We start from the raw sequence: 22,943 nt of genomic DNA on the forward strand, positions 1-22,943 counted from the left end.
TGCACGAAGAATCTAATTATTTAAATTTAGTAGAATATATATTTTTATGTAAAGTTTTTTTTCATAAATTATGACTGTGATACCACCTCCCTTCTTTAGATTGAGAGTCAAACGTGTGTTTTACATATATACCTACCGATTAATACCATTTTTATTCCGACTTAAAAATAGGAGGAGTTGCTTAATTTGATTGATTTTTTTATAGGGTGTTTACCTCAGAATCTTTCTAGGATTTTGATTTTTGGTAAAATGTTGTATTATCTTATATGTACATTAGTTTTTTTAGACACCAACTTGTTTTAAACAAAGTATACTGGTTAAATTTTCACATCTATATACGGGCTTAACTTATTCTATGAATACCAGTAGTCTGGGATAATTAAGGTTCCCGAGCGTAGAGGTTTGACCTAAATGAGCCCGAAACACTGATATTTTTCTCGACAACCAAGCGATAGCAACGTAGTCATTTTCTAAAAATGATTCTCATTAATACATAATTATGTGTAGCATTTATTAAGGAAGCTCAAGACAGGAATGACGAGCTTATCTGTGCCTCTGGCATTAGTGATGTCTATGAGTGACAGTAACCATTTACCGTCTGCCGCTACACGTGGTTGAGCTTTCAATTCTATAGCTATGCAGCAAAAGCTGAAGTGGTAGTGGGCAGGCCACATAGCGCGAAGATCGGACGGCCGATAGGGCAGAAAGATCCTCGAGTGGAGACCACGTAAACGCAGTGTGGGACGGCCACCTACCAGATGAACTGACGACCTGGTGAAAATTGCTGGGTCACGTTGGATGCAGGTGGCAACAGACCGGCCGCACTGGACATCAGTTGGAGAGGCCTATGTTCAGCAATGGACAGTAGACAGGCTGAGATGGTGATGATGATGATGATATGTAGCAATAAACGGAATGATGCTATTTAGGCTTGCGAGTGTCCAATACGCTGTACCACTTATAAATGGTAGACGGCGATTGGTTGGAATACCTTCGTCACCGCAGTGCTCAACTGGTTTTGAGGAAAAAAGCTCACAGCGTATGCTTTCTGTTGAGTTTGGGGGTTGGACAATTGAGCCGTTAATGACAAGTACCACTAACCCATTTAAATTAGATGTAAAGAAAGCATTGTAGACTGTCTATGGGTCTTGGCAACGCCAAATGGAACTCTTCTACCTATAAAGTGATGAAAATAATTAATCTACTCTCCGCCTTTAAGGTACAACCCTACAAACGACCTCACAATTGACGTCTCATACATTTCGGTCATGTAATACTTGAGTACGCCTCGTGTGCTACACGTCGGTACATTTACCAGAAACATTGTTGAGTCATCAGTTGTGCTATGAGCTTGTTGGCCCATTTGGCATATAAAATATTACAACAATAGGGTACAATTGAGAGTTCCAGATTAAGGTGCAAGGTAGCACTTTACTATGGGTTCGGTTGGCTTACCCACGAGCTCCGATAACAGGTCGTGAGCTAATTTTCAAATTTATAATAACTAGTGGTCCAGCAGTAGTCGAAATTCAATTATAATTAACTGAAATTATTAATTTAAACATTATCATTGTTCTATTGTCAAACACTATTAAACTATAATATAATCAGAGATTTTGCCAAAACTATTGAAGACAAACAAATATTAATCTATTCTCAATTTGACCACAGACTTTAAACAATAACAAAAGTTTGACAATTGAAAATAAACAAAGAGTATATTTTTATGTATGTGTTGTGTCAAATACATGGTAGTGTGCGTAATGTTTATTAAATAAAAATAAAAAAAATAGCATTCTGCACTTCTTATCTATATTCTGTTTAGGTGTGGAAAATTTCATAGTCCTCCGTCTGCGCAATTTTCGTAAAAAGCGGTACAAAGTTTTTGCTTCACGTATTAATTTATAGATAACGCACACTCGGTAATGCCGTAAAGTGCTTTTCACGAATAACGAACAGATTTCAAAATCAATTACGGAAATGACGAAACGACATCAGTCAGAAGCAAAGTGGCCGCTATGGCCAATCCATCATGCTCAGAACGCATTGAGAGAAATTAATAAATGTTACTGATTCTGATGGATGCTCTGTGTTGGTCAATGGAACAAATTTTAATAATAATTTTTGGTCGAAAATTAAGATTAATTTTTAATGAGAATTGAAATATAAAGGGCGATAGGTTTTAGATATTGATGGAAAGGCTTAGCGGACATTGGACTGCCTTATCTCGATATCGACCAAAGAGCATAATGCCAGAACATTTTTCTTTGATTTTTTCTTTAGTGACTCGACTTAGAGACTAGAGTTTTTAACCCAAAGAATTTATTATAAAATATTAAAAATTAAAATTTTCGTGTCAATATCTAAAACTTATGTCAATATTCAATAATGTATATATTTACGTCGTCGGGTTAAGGAGCTCATGAGCTACTTGGTGTTAAGTGGTCGTCTAAATATCTATAGGCTTAGATGAGAATGTCCATACATCACAACCTGATTGCTGTTTTGGAGAGATATACGACAAAGGGAACATCTTCCACCGAGCGGGTGATATTGCTCGGTAGACTGACGGTCCGAACGTTGTTGTTCGGAACTTGTATATATACGAACTTACCTTGAAAATGTCGTAAGCGTGATTCAGGTATCTGTCAAATATCTTGCGTTGTATGATGGCTACCCGCCACAGCTGTCAACCACCCTGAGACATGACATCAAGATCACTATAGCATTTAATTTACCCAATCCCAATCCATTAGTGGTAAGTGGCGATTTATTCCCTCGGTTTTACTTCGGTCTTTTTTCGACTGAAATGCTAAAATCAACATTTCATTTCGTTGTAATTGTTATTTCGGCCATTTAACAGAGTTTTACTACCATTATTTTAAATCTTTAGCCTGTGACTAACCATTGGAAATCAATTTAAAAAAGGTTTAATCCGTATTGAATAGGGTAAATCTCTGATATTGAATTTCGAACTGCATGAAACCAGCATCCAGCTCATAAATTCTGGCGTTAAATAGTTTTATAGCCAGTCTGCAAGGCAATAGTTAGGTATCGTTGCCATTGATAGCGGCGTTTTATGACCGGGAAAAATACCTGGGGCATTTCACAGAGCAACACCAATTTGATTGGAAGCGATTTTCATTTTAGTGTTTTTATTTTTTGATGGCTGGTACGGCTTGATCAATTCGTGTGATTGGTTTATTGGGTTTTTCGTTTTAGTGGGTCGTGTTAACTGGCTTAATTCCGTTCTGCCATTATTTTGAAACGAGAAAAATACTGTTTTTTACAATTAAAAGTCGGATTGTTTTAAATTGGGAAACCAATTCTTCGCAATTATGTCACCTAAAATAAAAAGAGCTGATTTAGATAGATAGAACGCCTCATTATCTAGCTGTAATTTTGCCGAATCATCTCACGGAATCTGACCTTCGGAACATTAATAACCAGTGTCGTAACCATGAAACTGCCAAACATTTAAAAAAATGTAGTAAGAAAAAATTCACCCATTTGGTAGTAAAAAATCTAGGCAAATAAACAGCAAAAAAAATACTTTTGAATAAAGCTAAAACAACGTATCCTACGTAGCAACAAGCTGACAACACGCAAGTTGTAACAAGCCTGCGACATAATATATTAGAACAAAACTTTGACTACTATCGAAATTGCAACAGTGTACGTTTTGTAACAGGGAATACGTAAAGTTTAGCCCTTATTGGTTCGCAAGCTCCCATGCCCAATTATGTTTTAGAAGTTTAATGCATTGTCTGCGACTCTATGGTAGATTTCAGCGGTTTTTTATTTTATTTCCATTACTTATTTATATTATTTACTACGTTCAATGAACAAAACTTTACCGAAATATATTGAAAGTATCTATCATACTGACTAATGTTGTATTGGTTAATGTATTTCGCTTTTTTACACTAGTAATTTTTAGATCAATTATCTAAATTTCATCCTTAAGTTCAGGATATATCTAAAACATCTCAATTACAATTCCAGTTCTTTCATTTTATGAAACCTAATTACCTAAAGAAACCTTTAACGAAACCCTTTTTTTATTGCTCAGATGTGTGGACGAGCTCACAGCCCACCTGATGTTAAGTGGTTACTGGAGCCCATAGACATCTGCAACGTAAATGCGCCACCCACCTTGAGATATAAGTAAGGTCTCAAGTATAACTACAACAACTGCCTCACCCTTCAAGCTGAAACGCATTACTGCTTCACGTCAGAAATAGGCAGGGTGGTGGTGCCTACCCGCGCGGACTCACAAGCGGTCCTACCATTAGTAAAACCTCTCCGACATATATGCAAAAATTTGAAAGTACGACCATACCTGAAATGAATATCTACGGCAGAAATAAAAAGGATAATTCTACCTATAAATACGTTATCACAAGTGCTATAACCGACGCGTTAAATAAAGTTTTGAATTAGAATTTCATGTCATTCACATCGCGCCGTGAAAACTTGATAAGTGGCTTCGAACGTTTAGTTCGGCAGGGTCATCTATCTTTATTTAGCGAAACGAAAATTTAAACTATATGCTAGCTTTTTCTTTATCGCTTAGATGGGTGGACGAGCTCACAGCCCACCTGGTGTTAAGTGGTTACTGGAGCCCTTCGATCAACAATAGTAACTAGATTTCGGGTCGGTGCAGAAAATCCGTCTCGTCAAATGTCTGTTATTTTGTTTAGTTCACTTCAAACACAGCCAATGTCAACCCGTCTCACAATACCGCAATGTGTATTCAAAAGTTGCAAAAATAATGCCCGAAAAAGCAATTTAACGGCCGGAGTATCTTACTTTCGGTAAGTACATGAAGTATAAACTATATTTTAAGCTTTAAACTTATAAATAATATTAAATTTTGAACAAAATTACCGATTTTTAATCACCGCTACAAATGTTGGCCAAGGCTCGGCCAACACATGGACAAACTTTTGCTTAACAGAACAGTGAATGCATGTAGTTGATTTGTGTTGTAATAATTTTTTAAAATTTGTTAGCAGTACTTCGAAATTAGTTGGTTAAAATTGGTTAATGCTGCTTTTGTGTCTGTTTGTTGGACTCTCATTAGATACTTAGCTTTCCATTTTTATTTTAGCTTTCCTAGCAATCACGTGTGCTGAATGGATCTCGATTGTCGCCAGAGAAACAAGAGATGACTTTTATAAGCCAGCTAAGATTTCCGCTTATTGACACTGGACATCTTTGCCTTCCGTGCTGACGGCTACTGAAACGTGGCCGAAACATTGTAATAAAAATACCGCGCTTGAAACCGTTTAAACGTTGTTTTATTATGTGCACTGGTCGCAAAAACTTAAAAACATACTATAAAAATATATATTACACAAAAACGTAACGCTAATAAAATAATAAGTAATGTATAGATACTAACAAACATAAATTTCCAAAACATAAAAAGTAAACAACTAAACTTTTACTTTAATTCATTATAAAAGGATATAGGGAGTCAACCTTAAAATATAGACTTATGGTGTCGCAGAATTTTTTGGAGCTTTCTAATTCAGCAACAATTCTGTCATACATTATTTTAGCGAAACTTTAGCCGTTTCCGCAGCGCACGTAGCGGAAGCTCTCAAAAGAGATAAAAAACCCTATTTTGAAACATTATTTATTAGTGCTCCGCTTGTATTGGCCTTAGCGTGATTTTATAGCCTATAGCCTCCCTCAATAAACGGGTATATAGCACTGAAAGAATTTTCCAAATCGGACTTGTGGCTCCTGAGATTAATGCAGTTCAACCAAATAAACAAACTCTTCAGCTTTATAATATTAGCATAGATGTCACCAGGGCTTAAATGTAAAGTAAACTAAGCTGAGTCTCGCTCTTACAAAATAGCTGTAGCTAAATGCAATAAAAGTATCTTCAAATATTAATCTCCTATTCTATTGCGTAAGTCTAATTAAATTATCATTACCAAAAAGGTAAATGCTTTGAGATTCACGTTAAAACTCAGAATGTCTGAGTATTTTTATGTAATGACCACCCCACAGTTGGAGATAATGCGGTTAACTGTACCGCTAAATAAAGTTCCTTAAGAATGTTTTTTGGGGCGTAATAAGTAATGCGAATGAAAAAAAAAAATGTTAATTGGTGATTAGTATAAAATGCTTCTATTCGTGTTCTTTTTTGGGTATTTTTTTTTCAACCATGTTTTCACCACATTAGTTGCGTCTCGTAATAAATTTTAATAATAAATAAGGGAACTTTGGTACGAATGATGACTGGAGTCTTGCTCAGGATCTGCAGTCATGGTTTCCAAGTTTGATGTTGGTTTGGAATGACTCAGAGACTTTACTTTTCAAATATACTGCAGCATCTTGGCCTGCTATTCGTAATTTTAACAGTGTTATTAGCGGCAAGCACCAACGTAGCTCGTTGGCATATCTCTGAGCTATAGAATTTTAAAGCTGCACTAGTTGTTTTTGTCGGAATTCTTTGTGTTTATGTGTGGTATTTTTTTTTTATAATTTAGCCATTTTTATGTTTTCCATATGGAATCAACTGCACCCCAGCGTTTTATCTTACTGGAATGGTATGAATTTTTAAAGTTTAAAGAATTTTTTAATTAAATGTATACCTTGGTTGGTAATCCTGATTAATAGCAAATGGTTTACTGCCAAAAAATTGTCTAGTCCAGTTCCTTCTTCACGTCAAACAAAATGTTGTATTTCCCTACCACGTAGTAACAACCTCGTTAAGGCTACATAAAGCATAATTGAATTAACATCTCCTTGGAGATTAGGATTTATAAAAATCTAAAAATACAAAGTATTCCCAAAACGCTTGACTTTATTGATACAGAACCGTTCGATATTGTTGCGAATATAAAGTATAATGGTGGGCGAGGGCTAATAGCTTTCGTAATGGTGAGGATAATACTGAACACGAATATTTCCATTTTCCAATATTTCCTTTTAATATCTCACTCAAAATGCTTTCGTTGGTGAGTATGGTTTAAAGACTATTTTGTTTGCGTTCGGTAAGGCAATTCTATGACCCTATAATATATTATGTTATTATTTTGAGAGTAAAATTTTTAGAAGAAATAATCGCATAGAAGATGATTCTATTGCATATTTCTCATATCGTGTTGATGACCAAGCGGCAGAAACTTTCAGTGTGTTTGAAAATCAAACTGTAGTACCATCAAATGGGATCAAAGATCTTACTTAAATAACGGTCTGTTTGCTAATTAGCAAAAGATACGGGTTTGCGTCCCGGCCTCTTTGAGTCACCGCCGCTATTTCCTCACCAAACGCCCTCACAGCATTGCTGATGTATTTTAAAGACAAATTATGAAACACTTTAGTTCTTAAAACGTAGGTCAGACGAATCCAGCAATACCCGTTATTATATTACAAACTATTAATTCTAATAACTTCCTGTTTGCTTACTGCATAATGACCCTAAAGATATTAACTTTCACCATACAACACTAAATACACCGTTGCCGTATCTTAGTGTTTTTTTATTTTTTATTTTTAGTAATTCATTAATTTAAATTAGGTATATTAAATTCTTGAAAAATTTCGGAAGTTATGTTTTTTATAAATTTTAGTAAAATAATAAAATATAAATGTTATTTCAAATATATTATTTGTAACTACTTCGCAATCATAAAAATCTTGGGATAACAATAAAAAGAGTAAACTAATATATAACTTACCATTTTATGGTTTCAATATAATAATATATTTTTACCACATCGCTAGTTAGGCAATACCTAAATGCATTAATTTAATTTGCGTAATTACTGATGGTAGGACCTCTTGTGAGTCCGCGCGGGTGGGTACTACCACCTGTCTGTTTTTGCCGTGAAGCAGTAATGCGTTTCGATTTGAAAGGTGGGGCAGCCGTTGTAACTATACTGAGACCTTAGAATTTATATCTCAAGGCGGGTGGCGCATTTACGTTGTGGATGTCTATGGGCTCCAACAACCACTTAACACCAGGTGGGCTGTGAGCTCGTCCACCCATCTAAGCAAAAAAAAATTTAAAACATAAAAACAAAGATCTAAAAATTCCCCTTAAAACAATAAAAAAACTCGCTTCTCCGAAATTCGAAAAACCAAGTTAAATATAAAATACGATTTAACTTATACCAGCCAAGACTCATTCAGAATTCGCCTAATGTCCGGAACCAATAAATCTGAAATTCGCATTAAAAAAAAGCCCTTTCTAAACACCGTCTTAGTTGTAAGCTTTTAATGATAATACAGAGCAATTAAAACAGTCGCTTTGGCAATTAAGACTCCCACCTCCCTGGTTAATTTATTACCAGGGGTAACGCCCCTCCTTGCGAGCACTTCGCTGATTTTTATCCAATCAATCATCTTAAATTGACTGCTTGGATCAAAGGAAGTTCAATTTGGATCTTTTTTTAATCTAATACGAGATATTTGGTATTAATTCTAAAACAGTAGTGATAAATCTACTGAAAATACTGGTGGTAGGACCTCTTGTGAGTCCACCACCCCGCCTATTTCTGCCGTGAAGCAGTAATGCGTTTCGGTTTGAAAGGTGGGGCAGCTGTTGTAAGTATACTTGAGACCTTAGAACTTATATCTCAAGGTGGGTAGCGCATTTACGTTGTAGATATCTATGGGCTCTAGTAACCACTTAACACCAGGTGGGCTGTGAGCTCGTCCACCCATCTAAGCAATAAAAAAAAAGCTCAATGTAGTAGTTTTTTAATAGACAAAATTCCAATGCTGTTGGCCATTCGATTTTACAATGTAGCCGGCAGAATCAACGTATTTGGTTATCCATTAAACTTCGTTTAGATTATTGGCAAAAAAGTCACCGCGTTTTTTTGATGTATTCATCTATACTCAGCTTTTTTTCCTACCTAAGCTAGCCTAGGGGGGTATGCCAGTGTAACCGGGCGAGTAGGTGAATTCACGGGACTCTAACTTGAGGACGTTGCTAACACTAGGCCTAGCAAGAGCAGTGCTTCGCAGAATCTACCACCGGATCGGAAACGTGACCCACTGAGAAGATCCGACGAGAAACTCAGTGGGCTGTGTTTGTGGGTTAATTTGCTGAGCACTTCGTCGCGAGCGATGAGAACGGTAACCATATTCGGCATAACTTACTATCAGTATAGATCTTTCAAAGATGAATAACTACCAACTCGCTGCTAAGGCGTTATATTTATTGAATGCATAACAATAACTCACACTGAAATAGAACAAAATACGGTATTATCGTAGAAATAGCTACAGATACTTCCTGAAAAATCGTTCGTCCAATTTATCGTAAATAATAATCCGCTTGCGATAAAACTCACGAGTCGACTGAACAATAACGAAAATGTAAGCGCTTCGTATGATGAATACAGTCCCGTATCAATTGTGCAAAAAAAAAACGAATATTCGTAGCCAGTATATTATGGGTATTCCGGCCTATTTGCTTGTAGTCGAAGACTATCTAAATGGGGCAGTGCTTAGCAGAAAAAGACGAAATCAAACACTGTCTTGCTGGTGGTAGGACCTCTTGTGAGTCCGCGCGGGTAGGTCCCACCGCCCTGCCTATTTCTGCCGTGAAGCAGCAATGCGTTTCGGTTTGAAGGGTGGGGCAGCCGTTGTAACTATACTGAGATCTTAGAACTTATATCTCAAGGTGGGTGGCGCATTTACGTTGTAGATGTCCATGGGCTCCAGTAACCACTTAACACTAGGTAGCTCACAAGCTCGTCCACCCAACAAAGCAATAAAAAAATAAAAATAAAAACATTGATAGGACAGATGTAACCTTACTAAATTACCTTCTTGTCTTACCTACTTTATTCTAGACCAAACTAAATTCTACTTAATCAATATTATGTGGCTTATTCCTTCGGTCATACGTCACGGAGAAACTACAACAGATTTTTTTATCTATTAGTTTTGTCTGTATAATAATAGATAATGAAATCTTGTTTCTCGGAAAGTCTTTGTTAAGATGAATCTCTGAAAATATTCGATGAAATAAAATAGTCTACAGCTTTATTCATAGCAGCTTGTTAAGGTTGCTTGCTTCATATTATTTTCAACAGGATTCAGAAAGTTTCAGTTAATGATTTTGAAACTAAAACTGATATTACCTCAACCGGAGTTAAACGAAATTCGATTTTAGGTTCTCTTCTTTCTCTTTTTTTCATTAATAGTAATAAATTGGGTTTTCGTCATTTATTCTTTTTATTGTGTGCTGATAATGTCAAATTTTATAAGCCGTTGAAGAATGTCTCCGATGGTTTGCTTCATCAAGAATATTTAGTAGTAAGGCGTCTATTGAAGGTAGAGAGTGTTGTGATCCCGTACGGGTAGGTACCACTACCCTACGGATTTCTGCCGTAAAGCACTAATGAATTTCAGCTCAAAGACTGGGATAGCCATTGTACTATAAAACTGAACTCAGAATAACACATGTCATTTTAAATTTATTCAGTTTTGGGCGACTTCTAACCTACCTAACTTCTATCCCTTCTAACTATTATATAGTACGAGGGTGGCACTGAAAATTTCGGGAATTAACGAAGTGACACAACATTAATATTTCAAAATGTATTTATTGCTTTTCGAAGTATTCTCCGCGAAATTTGACACATTTTTCCATACGATGGAACCAATCATTGAAGCAACCATTCCATTCGGAAGTTGGGATCTCCAAAATGGCCGTTTTGTAGGCGTCCACAGCTTCTTCAGGTGATGAAAATCTCTGTCCACGCAATTTATCCTTTATTTTAGGGAAAGTATAGAAATCATTAGGGCTTAGGTCGGGGCTGTACGGCGGATGGTCTAATAATTCTATGTTTTCTTGCTCTAAAAACTCTTTTGTTCTGTGTGCGGTGTGAGAACTCGCATTGTCGTGATGGAGGATGATGCGGCGGTTGCAGTTCTCTTTACGGAGTTCAGAAACGACCTGTGGCAAACAAATGCTAGCATACCATTCTGCATTAACCGTTCTTTGTCCCTCAAGAGGAATAGTCATAACATGGCCGGTTTTGGAGACAAACGTGGCCACCATTTTTTTTGCAACACTCCGTGAACGAACAATTTTTGTTGGCTTTAACTCATTTTCGAACACCCAAATTCGTGACTGGTTTTTTGTTTCGGGTTCGTACGCGTATATCCAGGATTCGCCACCTGATACAATGTTGTATCCAGCATTTGAGGATCCTGCGTGGAATCTTTCGAGAGTTCTGACGCACCAAGTAACGCGAGCCGCTTTTTGCTCTTCACAGAGCGAATGCGGTATCCATCGGGAAAACAACTTTTTTACACCTAATTGTTCATGCAAGATTATTTGTATTTGACTCATGCCAATGTCTAAAGTTGCCTGAATTTCGCGGTATGTCACATGTCGATCTTCCTCAATCAGCTTACGCACAGCACAACGTTTTCTTGGGTGACTGCAGGTTTTGGACGACCTTGACGGGGATCATCACTGAGCTTGACACGTCCACGTTGAAACTCAGCAAACCAGCGATAAATTGTGGTTTTGGATGGGGCTTCATCACCAAATGCAGAAATCATCCGGTCAACACACTGTTTTTGTGTTAAACCACTTCGAAAGTCATAATAAATCATCGCTCTTGAATTTTCTCGAGTCAATTCCATTTTCTCAACGACTAAACAAGTTTGACAAAACCTCGTGACAAGACCGAGAATCTTTTTTTAAATAAATAAATGGTATTCGATTTTTAAAACCAAGGAGTTTTCAATTAAAAAGATTTTAATATGGCAGGAACAGTGAAAATATTCCATTCCCGATACTTTTAGTGCAGCCTAGTATATACTTCGACCTGCATATTCAAAATGTTATCCATAAAGCACAAGCTGAAGTCGTCGTGACCTAAAGGATAAGACGTCCGGTGCATTCGTGTGTAGCGATGCACCGGTGTTCGAATCCCGCAGGCGGGTACCAATTTTTCTAATGAAATACGTACTCAAGAAATGTTCACGATTGACTTCCACGGTGAAGGAATAACATCGTGTAATAAAAATCAAACCCGCAAAATTATAATTTGCGTAATCACTGGTGGTAGGACCTCTTGGGAGTCCGCACGGGTAGGTACCACCACCCCGCTTATTTCCGCCGTGAAGCAGTAATGCGTTTCGGTTCGAAGGGTGGGGTAGCCGTTGTAACTATACTGAGACCTTAGAACTTATATCTCATGGTGGCTGGCGCATTTACGTTGTAGATGTCTATGGGCTCCAGTAACCACTTAACACCAGGTGGGCTGTGAGCTCGTCCACCCATCTAAGAAATAAAAAAAAAAAAAAAAAAAAAAAACACCAGTATTTTATTTTCTAAGAGCTTTAAGCGTCAGACTACTTTTTTTTTCTTTCCAAGACATTGACACGATCTCATTCGGAATTATCTCTTTTAATTTCCTCATGATAAATATATTTGTAGAAGGTAAGATAGAGTGTTCGATTTCCAGGTCAGGCAAACCCTTCGTGCACCCACACAATCCTGCAATATACCTTTAAAAAGCGATATATACCTAGTCAGGTCATAAATTCTGTCACATGTTTAATGTAAAATAATTGAAACAAGTTTATTCATTATGTAACCATTCATATACCAAAATTAACTTAACAAAACATAGATTCTTATGACACTAAAGTTTATTCAAAATGACCTCCGTGATTTTGAATACAGGCCTTCTATCTGCGCGGCCAGTCGTCTATCGCAGCACGAACGAGGTCCATGTCAATATCGGCGGCTGCCTTAATCAAGGATGTCTTGAGTGACTCCAAATTGGGATGAGGCTTTGAGCACGCCTTTTCCTCCAAGTGTTGCCATATCTTGTAATCTAACGGATTCAAATCTGGACTGGAGGAGGGCCAGTCTTCATGCCGGATGAAGTCGATTTCACGCGCCGCCAGCCAGTCTTGAGTGCTCTTCGCTCTATGAGCTGGCGCCGAATCTTGTTGGAATACCCAGTGCCTGTTATTGAACATGGTATGAGAAACAGGTTCCACAAGGTTCGTCAGGACTGTATTTTGATACACAAATGCATTCGTTTTTACACCTTTCTCACAAAAATGTACCTCTGTTAAGCCCCAATAAGAAACTCCCAACCATACCATGAGCGAGGATGGAAAGTGACCTCGTTGGACACGCGGAATACGGTTGCTCGCTTCTTCACTACTGTGTGCGTACACCTTATCATTTTGTTTGTTGTAGCTCTCTTCTACGGTAAAAATTTTTTCATCCAATAAAAGAATTTCCCGATATTTTTTTCCCGCGTACCGCTTCAACAAAGCGCGGCATCTCTTCAGTCTCAGGTCCATTAGACGAGCATTCAAACGATGTCTTGTTTTTCTTCGATATGCCCGAAGCCCTAAGTCTTCATTTAACACCCTTTTCACCGTGATTCTGCTTAACCCCATCTGAAGGGCCAACAGTTTCTGCTTACGTTTGGGATTTCTTTGAATTCGCGCCTTCACAGCTTTTATCACTGCTGGAGTCCTAACAGACCGAGGGCGACCACTTCTTGACCTGTCATCTACACTAGAGTCTTCATTGTATCGTTTGATGGTACGATAAACGAATCTTTTGGTTATATTCAAATTTTTCAGTATGTTAAAAATTTGAATTGGCGCGTAACCGCAACGATGCAACGCAATAACTGCAACACGGTCTTCTTTAAGCGTCCACTCCATATTTAAAAATGAGTAAAATTCTTAAAAGTATACATTTTTATTTTCATGAACAATTCGAAATTCGAATTCAATAAACTTTTTTGTGGCCAGCATTCTAAAAGAAAAGTTTTTACTGTGTTACAATACTTATGACCTGACTAGGTATATTTAAACTGTAGTAACATATAATTTTATTTATATCAGTCTATCGTCTTTTTTTTTACTGCCCGAGCAGGCAGACGAGCATACGGCCCACCTGATGGTAAGTGGTTATCGTCGCTCATGGAGGTCAGCAATGGCAGGCTGCCTACCGCTAAAACCGCTTTGTTTCTATAGTACAGGGTACATTACATAGGGTACTTAAATTAGTACTTAAATTTTATCATTACATAGGGTACAGTACATAAATTTTTGTTTGGGCCCAGATTACCGTGTTTGTTTAGTCTTCAATTATTGTTTACGATTTAATGTGCATTGTATTTTATCTACAATGCATTTAAGGTAAAATTATCAATAAATATTTGCTTATACCCGTTGCGTTAGTTAAGTTTAATTTATGTAATCGTTTGTAAGCCACCAGAGATTCTTAAATTAGTCAACGAGGAATCATAATGTCATGCCATTTGATAATGTCCGGTGTCTCGTATCTACATGGGCTGAATGTGATTGGATTTTCTGACTGATCGCGAGATTTGATTGATGACCTCAATTTATTCGTGACCGAACCTGTCGACCTCATATTCCGATTTAGATCGCAGATATCAAGTTTAAATTTTTTAATCTAAACTTTAGATGAAATAACATTCTGATTAAGAAATTATTTTTATTTAATATCCTAAAATTTTATAGAAGGTATTGAAGTTCTACAGTTGTTTTCACTGTACACATTGGCGGACAATCTGGTGTTAAGTGGTTACCAGAACCCATAGACATAGTAACGTGAATGCCACCCATGTATCAAGGTTTTTTTCTAGTGGTAGGACCTCCTGTGAGTCCGCACATGTAAGATTTTTTTCTAGTGGTAGGACCTCCTGTGAGTCCGCACATGTAGGGACCACCACCTCGCTTATTTCTGCCGTAAAGCAGTAATGTATTTTGGTTTGAAGGGTGGGGCAGTCATTATAACTATAGTGAGACCTTAGAACTCATATCTCAAGGTGGGTGGCGGCATTTACGTTGTAGATGTCTATGGGCTCCAGTAACCAATTAACACCAGATGGGCTGTGAGCTCATCCACCCATCGAAGTAATAAAAAAAAGATGTGTGACCTTGATTCAGAGTCGGAAATCTCAATTATATTGTTTAACAGCTATTCTACCCTTCAAATCGGAACGCATGCTTGATTTGTGGTAGAAGTAGGTTAGCGATACCTATCCATGATTACAATACTCCCTACCACCAAAAAAGTTCTTTAGTAGTACAATATATCTTCTTATTTGAATTGATATTTTTATTAGATGATTTAAATATTGATCACCAAGATAGAAGGATACTTTAAGACAACATTGAAAATCATATCGATGTGCTGTGTTCAACGATTTTAATTATTCTTGGCATTTCTTTTGCTTACCGTCACGAGTGATGTTGAGAATTTTTTGGGAGTCCGTACCGTTCTACTGTCTACAACGAAACTTCGATCAAGAATGTTGTAAAAAAGTAGACGTTTTTATTACCTACTTGTTTTACTGGTGGTAGGACCTCTTGTGAGTTCGCACGGATAGGTACCACCACACTGCCTATTTCTACCGTGAAGCAGTAATGCGTTTCAGCTGAAGAATGGGGCAGCCGTTGTAACTATACAGAGACCATATAGCTCATATCTCAAGGTGGGTGGCGGCATTTCCGTTTTAGATGCCTATGGGCTCCAGTAATCACTTAACACCAGGTGGGCTGTGAGCTCGTCCACCCATCAAAAGCAATAAAAAAAATTGATTTCTATTTTTAATTACATAATTTTTCTTACAGGAACAATGGCGACCACAGTGAAGGCGAAACGAAGAAAATCTTCGAAGCCTTGAAACACTAAACGTTGATATGACTCATCAGCCAAAAAATGTTTCAAACGTAAACACAGCTATGTTAAACACCACAGCTCCGTATGACCACGTTGTATATAACGCCTTGACTTACATACATCCATCAAAAAGACCACCAGATTTTAATGCGTCTCTCGTCCAGACACCAAAATCGAAGGACGATAATCTGACCAATGAAACAGGCGGGGATTTTTTGAGACTAGTCGAAGACTTCAGTGATTATTTTTACGGGAATTCAAGTCACGACCTATTCAATGAACGTAACGCAACACTAAATGTTTTGAACGATATAAGTGAGTACACAAATTGCAGTTTCAATGGTACGTTCAATGTGTCCTGTTTCGGGAAACAGAACGACGAACCGGAATACAATCTGTGGGCCTTATTACTGTTGATATTCCCTTTTTTTACGTTGTTCGGTAATGTGTTGGTTATCATGAGTGTAGTCAAAGAAAGGACATTGCAGACTGTTACGAATTATTTCATCGTGAGCTTGGCGGTCGCGGACCTTCTCGTCGCGGTCGTCGTTATGCCGTTTGGAGTTTATTATTTGGTGAGTTTTTATTTTATTTTAATTATCTGTTTCAGAATTTGTAACCGACAGTTAACAGCATTAGGATAACGTTGTCAGAAAGTTCAAAGGCATAACGTTTATGACAATCCTATCATCGTCCGCGTTGAATTACTATGACTAACTTTATCTTCTCAGTGGTCGCGATTCCAATCCGGCAGTAGATTCAACAAAGCACTGCTCCTGCTACGCACAGTGTTAGCATATATCAAATTGAGCCTATGAGCTCACCAACCAATCCGTGAGCAGCTGGAATAGTCCCTTAGGCTATCAGAGAATGTGTAGGGGAAAAAAATTAAAATCGGGTAAATATTTAGGAACTCCCTCCGCGGGCAAATTTATTTCATTTTTAACTTAAAAGTGCTACACATGTATTTGTCTCCGCTTAAAACTAAGCAAATATGTGGTACACGATTTTGTTAGAAAAACATGATATACAGATTCTAAAAAATTAATAATTTGTGAAACATATCCACGGTTTAGTAATACACGGATTTGTTTAATGGGTATCACTTAATTTATAATGGCAGCAAAAGTGTTCAAAATTGCATAAATTCAACACGAACCGCCACAAATGACTCGCGAACAAACGAAGAAAAAAACTTACAACTATCCACTAATTGTTTTATACCTCAGATTAAACTCATCAAATGAAATATTTGCACTGTCTTAAAATCTACCGTGGATTGGGGTATGCTAAATGATTCATAGCAGCCGAAACCCTTAGGGATTTGTGGTTTACAAATAAAACAAGTGCGTAGGGACTGTTATCGATAGAGGATTTGGGACAAAACCGTCCTTAACCCCCGGTCGAAATAGTTTTAAAAGCGAGACCAAAGGGAAAAAGTTCTCTAGGGTCTTCCAGTAGAAGCGCCTATTTAACGCACGGTCTCTGGTTTGAAGCAATTGTAGGATGAACATGATGTTGAGCTCATGTCAACTGACGCGTTATAGCGCGCGGTAGTATGTTTAGTGCTCTATAGTGTCTATGCAAGATGCTTATTCTTCATCAAATATATGTACCTAATCCAATCCGAACTTAGATCGCATTATGTGGAAGTTATAGTTACTAGTCATCTGATCAACAATGCGATCTTAGCCCGATTAATAAAGATTTTACTAGTGTCCTCCTAGTTATCGTAGTTCGACTATAATTCCTAACACCTCAAGCGTAGTGTAATAAGTTACACTATGGTGTCTATGGGCTTATATAGTTCAATCAACACCAAGAGGACTGCGTACTCGATTTCTTCAGAAAGCTGCCGAGTGTATAATTTTAAAGGACTATAAGTAGATTAAAATTTGAAATCTAAAATTCATTATCTTAGTTACAAGTGTAGCAACTTGAAATATAAATTTAAGAAACAAAATTAAATTTACGACTGACTTAATAATTTCCGTTGATCTTATCATCCATTCGTACTGATAAGCTATCGTCCACTTAGAACTGTGTACCACAATGGACAATCTGATCTGCTTGAAAGCGAACCATAATATTTGACATTAGCGAAGTTTTGTATCAACCTAACCTTATTTTATCAGATCGTTATGAAAGGAAAATATCCTAACATTTAGAGCTGATCTGTTAGGTCGTAAATCGGCTATTATCAGATAAAAGTTATCCAAAGGATTAAATACACAAACAAATTATTCAAAATTCATTTGAAATATAATTTACTTGATAGGTACTTCTTTTAACATTTAGGTCTATGGAAGTCTATAAATTTAATCATATCTGTGATCCTTTATTCACAGTTCATTCCTGATCATTCAAAAGGAACATCTTCCACTGAGTGTAATCGCTCGACAGACCGATAAACCAAATAATGTTCTTAAAAAATAATAAATCCGCGAAATAAAGTTGCCGTGGTGTTCCTATATTTAGTGATAAATACTGCTACTACTCATTCTATCTCTTCTCGCCTTGAAGCGATTTTGTGTTACGGTTAAAAGATAGGCTAGCCGTCGGACCAAGGCAATTTAAATTTCATTGTTTCAAGGCGTTTATCGTTATTTACGTCGCGGTGACTATGGTTTCCGGTAGATGCTATCATGAAGTAGTCAATGAATTCTAAAACTGGCAAAGATAAATGGTAAATAGACAGTTATTTAGTAATACGAGTACAACTACTATTTTATGGCTGGGAATTACAAGTACTAGACAGAAAAAGCTTCGGATATGACACCACAAAAACCAGGAGCTTTGCAGTTTAGATAAGCAAATTACTAACAAGCACGTATGCTTCTCGCGTACAGTTAAATACTCGAAAACTCGAAGTACGAACGAGAGTGGGAATACGTGTCTCAGAAACTGATTCATAATCGGATTGAAATTCCAAACAAACAAAGTGCCAAGCTAAAGTTCTGGTGAGGTACTTTGCGGGTCGAGGACTTACATCAAAGCGCAGTTGGTTTTAGAGGAAATTCGCGAATATTACAATTTACCTACATATGAACATAGAGGCTCATTAAACTATATCATTTTCAATACAAATATTTTTAAAGTTTCTGAATGCAGTATACATTAAAAGTATTTTTGAGGTTTCTTTTATTTATACTAAATTGATTGATTATTTGAAAAATTTTTATTGTTAAAACAGGAATGTCTTCTTCTTTGTCTCCGCCTTATCCCACTAGGTGGAGTCGTTATAGCGAATATTTCTATTCCATTCTTCTTTTCTATCAGTCGTCATCTCAACACCCACTCCCCTCTCTCTCTCTCTCTCTCTCTCGCGTACCGTCATTCACACAGTCCATCCATATCTCCTTCGGTCGACCTCTTCGTCCTCTACCTTGCACTACCATTTCCATACATCTTCTAGTCACATGCACCTCCTCTCTACGCATCACACGTCCATAGCATAGCTAATCGTGCGCTCTCTTTTTTTTGTATAAATGTTTTTTTCATCTCCTACGAATATCAATTAATACGTATCTAATTTTATTTTCAATTGAGTTCTTAGGCAGATGAGCATTTTTTTTATTGCCTTTGTGGGCAGACGAGCATACCACCTGATGGTAAGTGGTCACCGTCACTCATGGACGTCAGCAATGCCAGGCGTAGAGCCAAGCCGCTGCCTACCATCAAGTACTCTCCGCAAGCGTCGTTTGAAGAAGGACATGTCATAGCGCATACGTTCCACGTTATGATAATTGGGTGCCGTCATTTTTAGACCTCAGAGAATGCCAGAGGAACACCGTTACCACTAACTAGCACTGACTATGTTTATGGTTAAGTACATATTTCACGTCCTACTAAAATAAAGTGTTTACAGAAACCCATAGAAATCACAACGTAACTGCCACCACCTGCCTTGAGACATAAGGTCCCAATTACATTGGACAACGATTGTTCCACTCTTCAAAAGGAGCACCTGACTGCGTTGCGACAGAAATGAACAGCTTACACTACGAACGAACCACCAATTACTGCCTGTTAGCGCAGTATGCTAATTTTATACTCAGACAATATTGCTGCCCATTCTCTGGTGAATCTTCTACGACATCCATACAAGATGGTGGCTATTCTACATTGACACCATACACCTGAAAGTCCTTTTGCCTTTTCTCTTAAGTACCACCGAGTTTTGTTATTCACAGGAATTTTGAACAGCTATTGTACCATTGTAAGTCAGTCTATTCTGATATTTTGGGACCACGATATTCGACTTAACTTTTATCTTTAGATTCAATGTCTCAGTCCTTTCACTAAAAATTCACTAATATAAAATATTCGTATTGTAATTATTAATTACAGACTTCCGCTTCTGGATATTTAAATAAAAAAAATATTCAAATTTCAATATCTCCCACGCCTCAACTCCAAAGAGTATCACCCTTTATAATCCCAAACCCTGAGTGGGACGTACTTCAAATTTGAATCGTGAAAAAGATATAATACAAAAGATGTTTCCTTTTCCTCTCGTAAAATATGTTTTTATGGACATTTTATTTTCAAGACAATCCAGAAATGTATCGTCTAACCTATATATTAATCTGAATGACCTTTAAAGTTTAGCATTTGAATCTCATTCTTTCTTTGAAGTATCAAAAAAGTACGCAGTCTTCTTATAATTATTTATAAATGACAGAATGTTTCTTTAAAAATATTTTGAATGTCCAAGATTTGTGGTTTTGGATCAGCCACTGTTCTGAAAATGTCAATGTCGTGAACAGTGCTTCCGTTCAAGCTCTCCATTAAAATCGCAAAGCTGTAAGTTTTCGTTGGTAACAAAAGACATTCTATTATACGGAAACAGGAAAAATGTAAATTGAACCTTAAATGGAAATTCAATAAGACTGTAAAGTCACTTGAAAACTGTAATTGCAACTTGTTTCAAAATTATTTTCTTTGGCTTCTTTAACAATATCTTCTTTTCAATTGAATGGGTTGCGAGTTTTATTGGAATCTATTTATAAACAGCACCTTCGATGTTTTGGGTTCAACTGTTTCTACTTTGTAAAGGGTTGATCTGTGACCTTTTCGATTTCGCATTTGCACGATATAAATCGTTTCTGGATTCGCATATTTTGTTTACTGTTTCGTGTCTTCAGTTGATAAAATATATTATTATATATATTATTTCCTACCTATGCTAATATGCCTTGAGAGGCTATATCAGCTTCGCCCTAACGGGTAGGTGAGCTCACGGGGCTCAAACCGGAGTGGTGCTAACCCTGGCCCTACTAAGAGCAGTGCTTCGCAGAATCTAGCACCGAATCGGAAACGCGACCCACTGAGACGATCCGGCGAGAAACTCAGTGGGCTGTGTGTCTGTGGGTAAAAATATACGGTAAACGGAATGACATTAGTTAATAAGATAGATCTGATTTTTTAATTCATATATCAACCTTATGTTAACTTTAACTGGCATGTCTCTCTAGTCCACTGAATTTCTCACCATATCTTCTCAGTGGGTCGCGATTCAGTTGAAGATTCTGCGAATCACTGCTCTTGCTAATGCTGGTGTTAGCTAATTCTCTCAGGTTGAGCCCGTCAGCTTAACTACTCATCCATGTGAAGCTGGTATAGCCCCTAGGCTACCAGCGAACAGGTAGAAAAAAAACCTGTCAACCTATGGATATGTTCGATGTTTGATATAAATTATGAATAGCCTTGTGACTTATCTATTTTTTAATAATGTTCATGACTATGTAAGCCTAGTATGTATTTATTTAAGGCCATAGACTTCACAGTTTGAATGCCATCGCTAATCCTCAGATCGAAGTCGAAATCGCTTGGTTGTATATAAACTGTAATTGTATAAAATAACTTACAATTGTGGCGATACTTCAGCAGTGGACGTCTGTGAGCTGTGATAGAATAGAATAGACAAAAATATGTGTACAGGACGCTCTGGAGTTTATTTGCAATTAGGAAATTGTTTCGACTAGAATAAACAACACTTTAGTTTTTTCGTAGCACATAATAATATATCTTCTTCTTTGTCTCCACCTTATCCCACTAGGTGGATCCGGCACAGCGACTTTTTCTATTCCATTCTCTTCTATCAGCCGTCATCTCAACACTCATTCCTCTTTCTCTCTCATATCGTCATTCACACACTTCATCTATGTCTTTTTCGGTCAACCTCTTAAGCCGATATATGCACTAAGAAATATGGTAGTGGTCTCGTGTCTTGCGTGCGTACTCACAATATTCCAGCACGAGTTCTGACATGATTCTATAAGATGCCGATATATTTTTTCTTTTGTAATTCAGACCTGCTATAAAATTTAGTGACATATTAACCTAAATATTTTTCCTCGGTATTTCAAAGAGAGCACAAGCTCAAAAGACCACGTTACAAATAGCCAAGGGTTATAAAGGGGCGAGTATATCCAATTACGAGAGATATGTGGACTCTAAAACGGCTCATAAGTTATAGAGCTCTATCGATACTGGCCTCTGTATTTGGATACGTCGATCAATGTTTTGGAACTTGACTGTAAAAATATTTTGTTTTGTTGTGGCCATTAAACTGACGCGGTCGTTTCGTAAATGACATTTTTATTTTTGTATGTGTTTTTACCTTTTTGAACTAGCGTAATATTTTGTGTGAATTAGTCATAAGTGCGTCGTTTTGACGCCGCTGACTCTAAGTATACCTTTTTTGCGTTTTTTTGTAATAAATTATAAATATACACTATAAGTTCTATGTAATAAGCTATCTGTATGAGATTTAAACAAACGAATAACCATGGAACAACATTGACAACGTTTAAAAATAATATTGCCAGACTCAAAGATATTGAAGGATACTATTTTTTGGAATAACATTACGATATTGTACTCTTTTATGTAGGCTCTGGAATTGGAAGCCTTGGTGTATTTTCGAGGCTGTGTTAAGAAGTTTTTTTTAAAATTACCTATTAGATAATTTGACAATAACTTTATGCCGCACGTCAATTACAAAATAATCCCATCAAAACGCTGTTTTCGTGGCCACCAACAATTCAAGCGAAAGTCTCAAGCTGAAAATTATTTTACCAGACGTGGGACAGGAATTTAGCCTGTTCATGATATTTTTATTCGCCTCACAATTTTAACAGTTTTCAGATATATTTCTGTTCAGAAAAAAATACTGTCTGGCTTCTTTTTCTTTTGGCTATTACTTTCCAGTCGCTGCTGAAAGTGTTAAAGATTTTTGTTACTATATATGTTC

General features: G+C 37.0%; 1 protein-coding gene across 1 annotated transcript in view; it reads left to right on the plus strand.

Moving 5' to 3' along the window:
• The window catches only part of LOC114239607 (dopamine D2-like receptor), a 275,567-nt gene that overhangs the window by 75,993 nt on the left and 176,631 nt on the right, over nt 1–22,943 (plus strand). The window contains exon 2 of the mRNA XM_089734791.1: nt 15,637–16,260. Coding sequence (XP_089590917.1) covers nt 15,706–16,260 — 555 coding nt within the window. The 5' untranslated portion in view covers nt 15,637–15,705. The remainder of the gene's footprint in view (nt 1–15,636; nt 16,261–22,943) is intronic.

Source organism: Bombyx mandarina, chromosome 18, assembly GCF_030267445.1.
Source record: "Bombyx mandarina strain Sakado chromosome 18, ASM3026744v2".
Taxonomy (NCBI): Eukaryota; Metazoa; Arthropoda; class Insecta; order Lepidoptera; family Bombycidae; genus Bombyx; species Bombyx mandarina.